This window comes from Salmo trutta, unplaced genomic scaffold (assembly GCF_901001165.1).
Source record: "Salmo trutta unplaced genomic scaffold, fSalTru1.1, whole genome shotgun sequence".
NCBI classification, from domain to species: Eukaryota; Metazoa; Chordata; class Actinopteri; order Salmoniformes; family Salmonidae; genus Salmo; species Salmo trutta.
The window spans coordinates 19,395,112-19,410,212 of record NW_021822911.1 but is presented as its reverse complement, the minus strand read 5'-3'; the positions used below and the strand labels follow the sequence as shown (position 1 = coordinate 19,410,212).

The 15,101-nt window shown below is 39.5% G+C and overlaps 1 protein-coding gene across 1 annotated transcript; it reads left to right on the top strand.

Annotated features, from left to right (window-relative positions):
* The first annotated feature begins 2,814 nt into the window (after window positions 1-2,814).
* Window positions 2,815-14,686, top strand: LOC115186747 (zinc finger protein 180). Its single transcript, XM_029746267.1, has 3 exons — window positions 2,815-2,826; window positions 12,906-13,318; window positions 13,904-14,686. The coding sequence occupies exons 2-3, from the start codon at window positions 13,142-13,144 to the stop codon at window positions 14,375-14,377; spliced, it is 651 nt and encodes a 216-aa protein (XP_029602127.1). The 5' UTR covers window positions 2,815-2,826; window positions 12,906-13,141; the 3' UTR covers window positions 14,378-14,686.
* Window positions 14,687-15,101: the final 415 nt, after the last annotated feature.

The following is a 15,101-nucleotide window of genomic DNA, read 5'->3' as shown; positions in this document are numbered from 1 at the left end:
CTCTCTAGGTCATGCCAGTAGGTTACAGTAGGTTGTATTTCTCTAGGTCATGCCAGTAGGTTACAGTAGGTTGTAACTCTCTAGGTCATGCCAGTAGGCTACAGTAGGTTGTAACTCTCTAGGTCATGCCAGTAGATTACAGTAGGTTGTACCTCTCTAGGTCATGCCAGTAGGTTACAGTAGGTTGTAACTCTCTAGGTCATGTCAGTAGGTTACAGTAGGTTGTATCTCTCTAGGTCATGCCAGTAGGTTACAGTAGGTTGTATCCAAGTGGAAACAATTATCAACCCAATGTGGAAAGTGTTGAATTTGGTCAACAACAAAATGAATGGCTTATTTGCTACGTGAGGTTAACTTGATCTAACAGAAGTTTCGTAATGATTAAGTTGTTATGTGGACACGTGAAATACCGACAACTTTGATAAAACACTATAGGAGTTGTCTCCAGATCGCTATGCATATTCATGCTAGTAGCTTAGCATCTCTCTCCATTGAATACAGGCGGCTGACGTCAACAACCCTCAAAGAATATAAACAATAGAATACAATAATAAGATGTATCCACCAATCCAAAGACAGGATAGGTGGGAGATAGACAACCCACAGTGCAGCTTTGTGGACAACGACTCCCCTTGTTAGGGCGGAGAGACATCTTGTCAGTATATCCATAATCTTTGGTGTAGCCAACCCAACTCTCACATGGCTCTATTGGGGGGCACGGTGTGTAGTAAAACATCACTACATTAAAATCACTACATGCCGTGGCCCCCAGTCTGCGGTCAGCAGATAGACCCTCCTCAAATATATATGTTAAGTCACTTTTTGGAAACGGGACGGAGAAAACAAGGGGTAGCTTGTTCTCTACGTCGTCTGATTCTAGACATATCAGTCATCATCCCAGGACCCTCCGTTGAAGAGGTATTGACGAGCCAACTCCGAATATCCAAAGTTAAAAACTAATTGAAGGTGGTACTTACTGGTGTTAATCAGATCTCCTGTCTCCTCCTCCTCATCTTTCAATGTGACAGTAATCTCTCCTTCCTTCTTCACTCCAAAAACAGCATCATCCTCTTCTTCCTCTTGTTTAACTGAAACGTATTTCTCTTCATCTTTCACTGTAACAGCCTCACTCTCTACTTCTTGTTTTACTGTAACATCCTCCTCTTCCTTCTCCTCTTTCACGACAATGTTCAGCCCCAGAGCTTCTTTCTCCGTCCAGCAGACCTCCTCTTCTTTAACAGGAGGGGAGTAGTTTAGGGAGCTCATGTTCGGGGATGTTAGCTAGCTAGCTATCATTAGCGACTAGGCTAATGCTAACTTAACCAGCCAGCTACTATAGCTGACTAATAAAAAATAACGTAATATTAAATTAAATAGGTTAACAAGTAGATACGACAGAAGTGTGTCTAAAACACAGTAGCTAATATAGACCGAAAGCGTATAAATAGGTTGAATCTTTCGGCTATGTTGGCTAGCAAGCTACCGAGGTGGTTGACGAGCTGTTTATGAAGAACCGTCCACTAGATTATACGTCACGCTGCAGCATCGCCTGAAAGACGCACATCGCCGTCTGCTGACTGGAGGGAAACGCAGTTGAGGATCAGATTTTATTTCAGACAAAGATTATTTTTAAATTAATTTAATGAAATATTACTATTATATTGAGATATACAAATACCTGAATGTGTTGATTGATTAGTGCGATTAAAAAATGTTTACTACAGCACATTTAAGGCAGTTTCATTAAGTCAAACAACATCTAAATAAGTAGCCAGCTACTGTAGGTCTATACTGCTGCTACATGGTGTAACAATACATCATGTAGATGTATATAATGAACAGACTAGGTCTATACTGCTCCTACATGGTCTAACAATACATCATGTAGATGTATATAATGAACAGACTAGGTCTATACTGCTCCTACATGGTGTAACAATACATCATGTAGATGTATATAATGAACAGACTAGGTCTATACTGCTCCTACATGGTGTAACAATACATCATGTAGATGTATATAATGAACAGACTATGTCTATACTGCTCCTACATGGTGTAACAATACATCATGTAGATGTATATAATGAACAGACTAGGTCTATACTGCTCCTACATGGTGTAACAATACATCATGTGGAGCTTTAAGGCGATGCTGTTAGTGTGACGTATAATCTAGTGGACGGAACTCTTCTTTCAACAGCAGTAACAGTTAGTTAGCCACCTAGGTAGCTTGCTAGACAAAATAGCCGAACCAATAAAGCTCTTTAGACGCTTTAGTGTATATTAGCCACTGTGTTTTAAACCCACTTCTGTCGTCTAGTTAGTTATCCATTTTAATATCATATTTACGGTGTTGTTGTTATTATTCATCCAGCGGGCTGGTTAAGTTAGCATTAGCATAGCATAGCTAGCTAGCATTCCCGAACATGAGCTCACTGAGCTACTCTCCTCCTGCTAAAGAGGAGGTCTGCTGGACGGAGAAAGAGGGTCTGTGGCTGAACGTTGTCGTGAAAGAGGAGAAGGAAGAGGATGTTACAATACAAAAACAAGTAGAGGGTGAGGCTGTTACAGTGAAAGAAGAAGAGAAAGACGTTACAGTGAAAGAAGAGGAAGACGCGTTCAGAGTGAAAGAGGAGGAGGATGTTACAGTGAAAGAAGAGGAGGATGCTGTTTATGGAGTGAAAGAGGAGGAGGAGGAGATTGCTGTCACATTGGAGGAAGAAGAGGATGAAGAGGATGAAACGGGATATCTGGGCTCGGTTTCCCAAAGGCATGTTAAGGCGTCCAATGGTTCTAACGATGACTGGGCCCTGATTAACACTAGTAAGTACTGTCTTAAATACAGAGGCACAAACTCTGCAGTTGTTGAACTGATGTGTGGTGTTAAAGGGGAAATATGCAATAGCTACATCCATATTTAGACTTTTTAAATAATTTATTTATAGCCATTGATTCTTGAAAAATATAACACATGCCTCATGAGCTTAGTTCAATTGTTTACCCCATCAGAACTACAAATAAGCATTTTTTACTCCAATGTTTAGAAACAATGTAAATGATAAACAAGCACTGTATAGCCTCAACATGGTTAAAACTATAATGTTGATATCATGGATGGTCAGTGCTTGCATCCGTAGGTCTGTCTATGAATTTGAGAGTAGTTACATTTCTCCAGCCCCATCGTCATCTTATAACCAAACTAGTGGTGGAATGACAGCTTTGTTATTGTTTGAACTAGAGATTGGTTGATAGATGTGCGGCTATTTTATAGGGGTAACCTAGGATTTAAATAGCAAAAAATTGTCAGCCCAGAGACTTGGTTTGGTAAACAGCTGAGGGATGGGGGAAGGAGAAGTGTAACCACTCAAATGCATAGAGAAAGCTATTGTAGAAACCGTAACCCAACACCTATCGACCTCGTTAAGAAGTTCAGGCGTCTTGGTGTAACAGTTATAAGGTGTTGGCTTGACAGTTGCTGGACCCAGGTTTGAGTCCAGCTCAGGGCAACCCCCTGAATTGACTACACTATAAATACAAGCACTGGCCATCCATAAGGTCAAAATGATAGTTTTAAACAAGATTTCAAGGCTATACAGTGCTTGTTGACAAACAGTGGCGTTTTATGAGCTTATGTTTTGGTTTCTGATGGGGTAATACAGTTGAAATATTTGAGGTGTTTATAAGTTATATTCTTCAAGAATCAATGGTTATATAGTAAATGGGTCTTTCTATAACTGCCAGTGTAGATTTCCTGTGGGGGTCAAATTGTTAGAGCTGTTGATAAGTCATTAGCTGTTTTAGAATACTCATACTAACCATACTATTTGTGACGTGAATTGAGTATATAGTATGCTTATTGGTCATAGTATGATTTTTATTTCACCTTTATTTAACCAGGTAGGCTAGTTGAGAACAAGTTCTCATTTGCAACTGCGACCTGACCAAGATAAAGCGTAGCAATTCGACACATACAACAACACATGGAATAAACAAAAGATACAGTCAATAATACAGTAGAACAAAAGAAAACAAAAAGTCTATATACAGTCAGTGCAAATGAGGTAAGTTAAGACAATAAATAGGCCATGGTGGTGAAGTAATTACAATATAGCAATTAAACACTGGAATGGTAGATGTGCAGAAGATGAATGTGCAAGTAGAGATACTGGGGTGCAAAGGAGCAAGATAAATAAATAAACAGTATGGGGATGAGGTAGGTAGATAGATGGGCTGTTTACAGATGGGCTATGTACAGGTGCAGTGATCTGTGAGCTGCTCTGACAGCTGGTGCTTAAAGCTAGGCAGGGAGATGTGAGTCTCCAGCTTCAGAGGTTTTTGCAATTCGTTCCAGTCATTGGCAGCAGAGAACTGGAAGGAAAGACGACCAAAGGAGGAATTGGCTTTGGGGGTGACCAGTGAGATATACCTGCTGGAGCGCATGCTACGAGTGGGTGCTGCTATGGTGACCAGTGAGCTGAGATAAGGCGGGGCTTTATCTAGCAGAGACTTGTAGATAACCTGTAGCCAGTGGGTTTGGCGACGAGTATGAAGCGAGGGCCAACCAACGAGAGCGTACAGGTCGCAATGGTGGGTAGTGTATGGGACTTTGGTGACAAAACGGATGGCACTGTGATAGACTGTTGGAGGCTATTTTAGAGATGACATCACCAAAGTCGAGGATCGGTAGGATGGTCAGTTTTACGAGGGTGTGTTTGGCAGCATGAGTGAAGAATGCTTTGTTGCGATATAGGAAGCCGATTCTAGATTTAATTTTGGATTGGAGATGCTTAATGTGAGTCTGGAAGGAGAGTTTACAGTCTAACCAGACACCCAGGTATTTGTAGTGGTCCACCTATTCTAAGTCAGAGCCGTCCAGAGTAGTGATGCTGGACTGGCGAGCAGGTGCGGGCAGTGATCGATTGAATAGCATGCATTTAGTTTTACCTGTGTTTAAGAGCAGTTGGAGGCCACTGAAGGAGAGTTGTATGGCATTGAAGCTCGTTTGGAGGTTAGTTAACACAGTGTCCAAAGAGGGGCCAGAAGTATACAGAATGGTGTCGTTTGCGTAGAGGTGGATCAGAGAATCACCAGCAGCAAGAGCAACATCATTGATGTATACAGAGAAGAGAGTCGGCCCGAGAATTGAACCCTGTGGCACCCCCATAGAGACTGCCAGAGGTCTGGACAACAGGCCCTCCGATTTGACACACTGAACTCTATCAGTGAAGTAGTTGGTAAACCAGGCGAGGCAATCATTTGAGAAACCAAGGCTGTTGATTCTGCTATAATAAGAATGTGGTGATTGACAGAGTCGAAAGCCTTGGCCAGGTCGATGAATACGGCTGCACAGTAATGTCTCTTATCGATGATGTCGTTGATGTAGTTAGTATGCCAAAAGTTCCCGGATGTCGTACTAAATTCGCCAAAATATGACGTATACACGCAGTACTTTAGGGCCCATAATGCAATTCTTCAGGAAATGGGCGTGGCTTCACATCATTTTCAGACTTGAAGAAAATGGCGGAAAATATGCAGCCAAAGTCCGAGAGCCCAAACAAATTAATTGCTTTAACTAATTATGACAAATGTTAAGAACATGTTAAGCAATGTAATAAAGTAATTACTTTTCAAGTAAGTTACCGTACACGATGTTTTGGCTGACAATTTGCTTGCATGTTATTACAGCAGTATGTACCGACATGTTAACCTCTCTGGGGTAGGTGGGACGCTACCGTCTCACCTCGCCAACAGCCATTGAAATAGCAGGGCGCCAAATTCAAAACAACAAAAATCTCATAATTCAAATTTCTCAAGCATACATGTATTATACACCATTTTAAAGATAAACTTCTCATTAATCCAACCACAGTGTCCGATTTCAAAAAGGCTTTACGGCGAAAGCATAGCATTAGATTATGTTAGGACAGCACCTAGACAAGAAAAACCACACAGCCATTTTCCAAGCAAGGGGAGGTGTCACAAAAACCAGAAATACAGCTAAACTGAATCACTAACCTTTGATGATCTTCATCAGATGGCACTCATAGGACTTCATGTTACACAATACATGTATGTTTTGCTCGATAAAGTTCACATTTATATCCAAAACCCCCATTTTACATTGGCGTGTAATGTTCAGAAATGTTTTGCCTCCCAAAGCTTCCAGTGAATGAGCACATCAATTTACAGAAATACTCATCATAAACGTTGATAAAATATACAACTGTTATTCAAAGAATTATAGATACACTTCTCCTTAATGCAACCGCTGTGTCAGATTTCAAAAAAGCTTCACAGCGAAAGCACACTTTGCAATAATCTGAGTACAGCGCACAGTCACCAAACCAAACCTGCCATTTTGTGGAGTCAACAAAACTCAGAAATAGCATTGATGATCTTCATCGGAATGCACTCCCAGGAATCCCAGTTCCACAATAAATGTTAATTTGTTTCGATTAAGTCCATTTTTATGTCCAAATACCTCCTTTTTGTTCGCGCGTTCAGTCGAGTAATCCAAATACACTGTGCTTGCGCAGTAAGTTCAGACGAAAAGTCAAAAAAGTTATATTACAGTTCATAGAAACATGTCAAACGATGTATAGAATCAATCTTTAGGATGTTTTTATCATAAATCTTCCATAATATTCCAACCGGACGATTCCTTTGTCTTCATAAAGGAAAAGGAACACAGCTAACTCTCACTGGAGCGTGCCACTGAGCTCATGTCATTTTCTCAGTCATCTGATTCCAAGACCTCTTATTCTCTCCCCATTCACAGTAGAAGCATGAAACAACATTGTAAAGACTGTTGACATCTAGTGGAAGCCTTAGGAAGTGCAAAATGACCCCACAGACACTGTATGATAGGCAATCACTTGAAAAACTACAAACCTCAGATTTCCACACTTCCTTGTTGGATTTTTTCTCTGGTTTTTGCCTGCCATATGTTCTGTTATACATTTTACATTTACATTTTAGTCATTTAGCAGACGCTCTTATCCAGAGCGACTTACAGTAGTGAATGCATACATTTCATTTCATACATTTTTTTTCCCCGTACTGGTCCCCCGTTATACTCACAGACATCATTCAAACAGTTTTAGAAAATCTACTAATAATATGCATATCCTACCTTCTGGGCCTGAGTAGCAGGCAGTTTACTACGGGCACGCTTGTCATCCGGACGTAAAAATACTGCCCCCTACCCCAGTGAGGTTTTAACTAGCTACCTGACGTTAGTTGGCTACTTATACATCAAACTTGCCAGTATATTAACTATATTCTATCTAACTAACTACCCAACGTTTATTGACTTGATTGTACCTGTCGTGTCTTTGGGGTACAATTAAACCGAAGACATGTTTGTCCAATAACTCCCTGTAATTATTATCACGTGATTAAACTGATTAATCGTTTAATTGTAATTAACTAGGAGATCGGGGCACCAAGGAAAATATTCAGATTACAAAGTTATAATTTTCCTAATATAACTTTCCTATATTATAACATTATATACTTTCTAGGGAGTTTTTCCTAGGGAGTTTTTCCTAGCCACCGTGCTTCTTTCACATGCATTGCTTGCTGTTTGGGGTTTTAGGCTGGGTTTCTGTACAGCACTTTGAGATATCAGCTGATGTACGAAGGGCTATATAAATACATTTGATTTGATATATTATATTATAGTATAGGCCGATTATCTTCTGGTTTAAATGGTGTATTTTACCTCGCGTCAGTCTCATTCCAAACGTCGTAAATTGTTGTATCTGCACGAATCCAGCCTTTACTAAAGTCATCCATACATCAATTGTCTTAAAATCATTTATTTACTAAACTAAGTAATTCACAGAAAGCATACAAACAGTAATTATCGTCACAAAGAATTGGTAGAGTAATGTGCCCTTGTGGGCTAAACAGGCATGGCTGGTGTCTTGTTAAACAAAGGGTCATAAAAGGGCAGCTGAGGAGGCACACAGAGTTAATTAATATTAACAATTGATATGCTAATCCTTTGCACATGAACGCTCACTCATTCGGGAAGAATTGCAATCAATATATATTTACGCTCAGTATGTCGTCGGGATCCTTGTTGGAGAGTCGTTCTGTTGGAGAGTTCTCTCTCTCGGTTAGAATGGATCTTTCAAAGCGACATTCATTAATGTCGTTATAGAATGGATGTTTCGTTGGTCTTCGCGTTCAATTATATATTTTACTTAGCTGCAGACTAATAATTAATATCAAAGACTTGTTCTTATTCTGTCGGTCTCGATAGTCTAAAAGTTTAACCATGTGGTATAGTTAACTTTCAGTAGAGGAATTGGGGGTCAAACCTTGGCTCTCTCTTCTGAGGTAAGCTGGTCTAAAGAAAGTAAATCAGGGTGGGGTTTTATACGTGAACATAGAACAGGCTTGTCACATGACGCCTGGTCCTGTCTGTGTCCCTGGGGGCGTGCCGATGACTGATTTAATCTGGTACAGAAATACATTCTATCACATTAACATCAGTACATGGCATCTCAATGTATTACAAATAGCTTTATCCTTATTAATACATTTTATACAACCATTTAGATGCAAGTCCCATAGCTGAGGCTATTATATAAACAGTATTATGGTAATATTGTCTCTTCTGAGTATCACAAAATTGTACCAAGCGGACCAGTTCGTAGCTGGATTCTTCACCAATCTTTTATACCTTCTCCAGAACATAAATGTCGTTCGGTTCCCCAATTCTGTGAGTTGGAAGAATTTCCTGTGTCTCTCTATGAAACCCCTCTGTGTCTCAACTGGGCCATGTGGCAAGAGGTTCTCCTCTAGAATTTTACCACCCCTTCACACAGGGCCTGGGTGGGGGAGGTAGGTTGGGGGATGGTGCAAGGGGGAGGGTGTCAACTGTCCTCCCTGTACTCAAAGAGGGCAACGTAATGACATACCCGTCATCCTTAGCTTAGCTAAATGGTATAGTCGTGTGCGTTCTCAATGGACATTTGGGTGCTTTCATAAATTCGCTCTGGCTATCTACTCAGATTTCAGAGCACTCTCGTCTGAGTACCAGAGAGCAGAATAATGAATTTACTAGCACTCAACACCCGTTGAATATGTCCAGGTGTCAGTAAACGTAGGCAAAAATTGTAATTAAATGTTTACCAGCAGCACAGTTACAGTCACTCTGGATAACATGAAAACTGCCTAACCAGCTCTGCTAGGGGAGTAAAATGGTCAGAGTCTCATTTGTGTCTGGAAGTAGCTAGCAAGCTAAGGTCAGAACGGTCAAATTAACCCAACTCCTCGGCCGGAGCGGCCAGTGGCTCCGAGAGCGAAACGGGCTGAATTTACAAACGGACAACCTGACAACGGTCTGAATTTATGAAGTACTCTGGTATTCAAGATTGAATTTAAAAACACACCTGAAGTCGTAAAATGTCTAACTAGTAATGTGTTATGCTAACTAGCTAGCAAGAGGTTGCATAGCAACAGCATAAACATCCGGTAGACAGGAGAAGAGCCTCAACTGAAAGGAAACGGTTCAGTTACAGTTTACTACAATTAACTAATAGTATGTAGTATATACTCATTAAGTATGTAGCTACAGTTTACTACAATTATCTAATAGTATGTAGTATATACTCATTAAGTATGTAGCTACAGTATACTACAATTAACTAATAGTATGTAGTATATACTCATTATGTATGTAGTATACAGTATGTTAGTATGGGTATTCAAACACAGCTATTCGCCTTTTTTCATTGTTTTCAATGCCATTACATTAAAGGCGAAACATACCTACGTTCCATAACATTTATGAATTGTTTGAAACCTTTGTTTTAAACCCTTCTCAGAGTTGGTGCCTTGCCGGATTTGTGTATATATATTTTTTAAATGAAACACTACTTGACTTTCCTTGTATTTATGGCAGCGTAGTTCCCTTAAGGGTCAGTCAACTTTGGTACAACATACTGTGGGGAGTCGCGACTTCAGTTGAAGGATCTAAAATCACACCTGAAAAGGCCAATGAAATCCGCGCCTGACTGGAAGTCCCGCCTTCCACAGATGATGAGCGTCAGGCTCGGATTCATTCCTTCAATTATTCCGCTCTTCACCTCGGTGTGAACAGGAACAATTCATGCTACTAAAACATACAATTGTAACACGAGACTGTCTTACGTGGGCCAACTAAACTGACACTTAGTGGTAGAGCGTGATCACCCCCTGGACTTTGTGTGGTTCTCATAGTTTCCTAATCACAATGTCCTGGCTTTAACAATGAGTAAGATGGCTAAAAATGAGACCTAGACAATGAAAGTTCTGACCGAGGTAAAGTTGGATTTAAATTCAGACATTGGCCAAAATAATTAAAATTGTAAAAATCAATAACTAATTCATTGATTGTCACAGAAACATTAAACTAGGTATGATTTATTATATAAATGTCTAGCATACTTTTACAACCTTTGTTTTGAATAAAAATTCCAGTTTTGATTTTATAGAAATACATCATCTATAAAATTCCATTTAAAAGTGGTATAAATCAATAACTAATTCACCATTTGTCACAGAAAAATGAATAATTAAAAGTTAATTTGTGAAATTTCTTTCCTTAATGCATTTGAGCCAATCAGTTGTGTTGTGACAAGGTAGGGTTTTTGCACTTTCTAGTAGGCTTATATTGAACATATGGCAAATAGGAGTGGCAATGTCGTCCTCTATTATCCTCAGTAATTTTCCATCCAAGTTGTCAGACCCCGGTGGCCTGAAAAAGAAAAGGAGAACCTCACACTCTAGGAGCTCAGATGCAATAATTTAATAACCTAATAACCAACGTTTCCACAGACAAGCTGTCTTCATCAGGGTATAATGACAAACACTGTGGGTCACTAGTTTATATTGTGTCAAAGGACACACACAGGTGTCTGTAATCATGTCTGAGTGTGGCCTGATATCATTGGTTAATTTACAGATATAAATAGAACATATGAAAACATAAATGGATAGCATACGATCATAGATACAATTTGGCTATGTAGACCTCCAAACATTTACAATGAATAGCAATATTACAATAATGGATACATAGACCTCCAAACATTTACAATGAATAGCAATATTACAATAATTGATACATAGACCTACAAACATTTACAATGAATAGCAATATTACAATAATGGATACATAGACCTACAAACATTTACAATGAATAGCAATATTACAATAATGGATACATAGACCTCCAAACATTTACAAAGAATAGCAATATTACAATAATGGATACATAGACCTCCAAACATTTACAATGAATAGCAATACTACAATAATGGATACATAGACCTCCAAACATTTACAATGAATAGCAATATTACAATAATGGATACATAGACCTCCAAACATTTACAAAGAATAGCAATATTACAATAATGGATACATAGACCTCCAAACATTTACAATGAATAGCAATATTACAATAATGGATACATAGACCTCCAAACATTTACAATGAATAGCAATATTACAATAATGGATACATAGACCTACAAACATTTACAATGAATAGCAATATTACAATAATGGCTACGTTGAGACCGACGGGAGCAAGGCTCTTTAAATTTAATATCCAGGCAGCCTCTTGTTTTTAACAATAAATTGTCGAGGTCACCCCCTCTCCTAGGGAGGGTGACGTGTTCGATGCCGATATAATGTAGGGACGAAATCAAGGGGTTTGCTTCCAAAAAGTGGGTCGCAACTGGATACGTCATATAGATTTTAGAACAAGGACAAGTTCTAAGATAAATAACTGCCTTAGTGGTGCACGTGATAACACCTTTGATTGGGATCTGTTTCCCTGTTTGGGGGTGTTTGAAGGATCTACATTTATAAGTGCCATTGCATTGAGCGCAGCCATTACATTTGTAGTTTCCATCCAGAAGAGGTGTAAATAGACGTTGTGCAGAGATATTTTGGGGAGGTAAATCAGAGTTTAGTAAGAATGCTTGGTTTTTGTGAGACTGTCCTTGAAAGAGATAATTTCTTGATTTTTGTACCCCTTCTCCTCTGTCAAATCGTTTTTTCTCTCCTTTAGAGTCTGTTATTAGGTCTATGTTGTTGTTAGGTGAAGTTATGGGTCCTACAGTAGGTCTATGTTCTTGTTAGGTGAAGTTATGGGTCCTACAGTAGGTCTATGTTGTTGTTAAGGGATGTTATGGGTCCTACAGTAGGTCTATGTTGTTAGGTGAAGTTATGGGTCCTACAGTAGGTATATGTTGTTAGGTGAAGTTATGGGTCCTACAGTAGGTCTATGCTGTTGTTAGGTGAAGTTATGGGTCCTACAGTAGGTCTATGTTATTGTTAGGTGAAGTTATGGGTCCTACAGTAGGTCTATGTTGTTAGGTGAAGTTATGGGTCCTACAGTAGGTCTATGTTGTTGTTAGGTGAAGTTATGGGTCCTACAGTAGGTCTATGTTGTTAGGTGAAGTTATCGGTCCTACAGTACGTGTGTGTTACTGTTAGGATCTTCCAGTAGTTATTGATGGCCTTCCATGTGGCTCAGTTGGTAGAGCATGGTGTGTGCAACGCCAGGGTTGTGGGTTCGATTCCCACAGGGGGGGGGGAAAAAAGGCATGAAATGTATGCATTCACAACTGTAAGTCGCTCTGGATAAGAGCGTCTGCTAAATGACTAAAATGTAAAAAAAAATAATGTAATGTTACTACTAATGTGAAAACAAGACAAAATATGACTATTGTTGCTCACTTGACTGTATTAAGACAATTGTCAAATAATTTAACAGACGTCAATTGTTGTACAACTTCATGGGTACACTCTGGGCATCACCTTTGACCTCAAATAAAGAGTGGATTTCTGCTGTTGTGGGAATTTAACCATCTGTTTAATTTTGTCGTTCACACAGGAGAGAGATGTGACTATCCTGGGTCCTCTGGGGAGTCTCAACAAGATCATGATGCTGACAGGGCAGAGAAGAGTCTCTCCAGATCAGAACACCTCAAGAAACACCAGCAGAGACCCACATTGAATAATCCTTACTGCTGCTCTGACTGTGAGAAGAACTGCAAATCTAAATCAGAACTTGAAATACACCGGAGAATCCACACAGGAGAAAAGCCGTACCACTGCTCTCATTGTGGAATGAGTTTCTCTAGATCATATTCATTGAAAACACACCTGCTAATTCACACAGGAGAGAAATCTTATAGCTGTACTCAATGTGGGAAGAGTTTTACTACATCTTCCAATCTGACTAAACATCAGAAAACACACACAACAGAGAAATCTTATAGCTGTGATCAATGTGGGAAGAGTTATGTTACATCTAGCTATCTGACTTTACACAAGAGAACACACACAGGAGATAAATCTTATAGCTGTGATCAATGTGGGAGGAGTTATGTTACATCTAGCTCTCTGACAGTACACCAGAGAACACACACAGGAGAGAAACCATTTAGCTGTACTCAATGTGGGAAGAGTTTTACGACATCTAGCTCTCTGAAGGTACACAAGAGAACACACACAGGAGATAAACCATGTAGCTGTACTCAATGTGGAAAGAGTTTTACTCGGTCAAGCTCCTTGGTTATGCACCAGAGAATACACACAGGAGAGAAACTATATAGCTGTAATCAATGTGGGAAGAGTTTTACTCAGCCAAATGGACTGATATTACACAAGCGGACACACACAGGAGAGAAACCGTGTAGTTGTACTCAATGTGGGAAGAGTTTTATTCAGGCAAGCTGCCTGAAAGTACACCTGAGAACACACACAGGAGAGAAAACTTACCATTGCGCTGACTGCAGAAAGAGTTTTATTAGCTTAAGTAATTTAAAATCACACCAGAGAACACACACAGGAGAGAAACCACCATATAGCTGTACACAATGTGGGAAGCATTTTATTCAGTCAAGCTCCCTAATCGTGCACCAGAGAATACACACAGGAGAGAAATCTTATAGCTGTACTCAATGTGGGAAGAGTTTTACTCAGGCAAGCTGCCTGAAAGTACACCTGAGAACACACACAGGAGAGAAACCTTACCACTGCTCTGACTGCGGAAAGAGTTTTGTTAGATCAAGTGATTTAAAATCACACCAGAGAACACACACAGGAGAGAAACCACCATATAGCTGTACACAATGTGGAAAGAGTTTTAATCAGTCATGCTCCTTGATATCACACCAGAGAACACACACAGGAGAGAAGCCTTATAGCTGTACTCAATGTGGGAAGAGTTTTACTCAGTCAAGTGGCCTGATAGCACACCAGAGAACACACACAGGAGAGAAATCTCATAGCTGTCATCAATGTGACAAGAGATACTCTGTTAAAAGGTCTCTGATCAAACATCAGAAAATACATAAATGAAGGAATTGTTTTAATAATCTCACAGTGTAGAATGTTTTAACATTGTAGTAGGAGTATTTTAATGATGTCACAATGTAGAAGCCTAAACGTTTGCCCCCTGTTCTATTGATTTCAGCCTGATATGGATATTAGCCTCACGGAAAAATACAAGCTCTGAATTGGAAGAGTACTATTTATGTGATTTAACAAAAAGTGACTAACAAAAAAAATAGTTGTGTTGCAGTGACCCACTTTAATCAAAATGCAACACTTCAAAATGTAGCGAGCTGTTTTCTATAAATTGTCATCTAACTAGTGATGTACACATTATTCCCAGATTCTGTGTGGTTTTTGAGCTGTTAGTTTTAACAGGACGTGCAACCTCATCTCCCTCCTCTCGCACAAATGATTTTAGCAGGATATCGATGAGTGATGACAAATAAGTGTTGTGTTCCTTTGTTCAGCGACCCCTACATTTAAATGCATCACTCCAAAATGTAGCTGACTGTCTTCTGCAGGTTGTCCTCTAACCAGTGAGGTGAAATATATCTCCCATTTCCATGTGTTTATTTTAGTTGTTAGTTTCAACAGCACGTACAACCTGATTTCCCCCCTAATCGATATCAGTGATTTATTGCTACTTGTCAAAACATCAGCGTTTCTGGTGCTTGTGCAGTTTATAAGGTGCTTGTTTAAAAAATACAAGTAATATGATTATTATGGCTGATGTTTGTGTATATAGCAC

Coding starts and splice junctions, on each gene's coding strand:
- LOC115186747 (XM_029746267.1), top strand. CDS start 13,142: ATGAGTTTCTCTAGATCATATTCATTGAAAACACACCTGCTAATTCAC. Junction 13,319..13,903: donor ATCAATGTGGGAAGAGTTAT/GTTACATCTAGC, acceptor CAATGTGGGAAG/CATTTTATTCAGTCAAGCTC.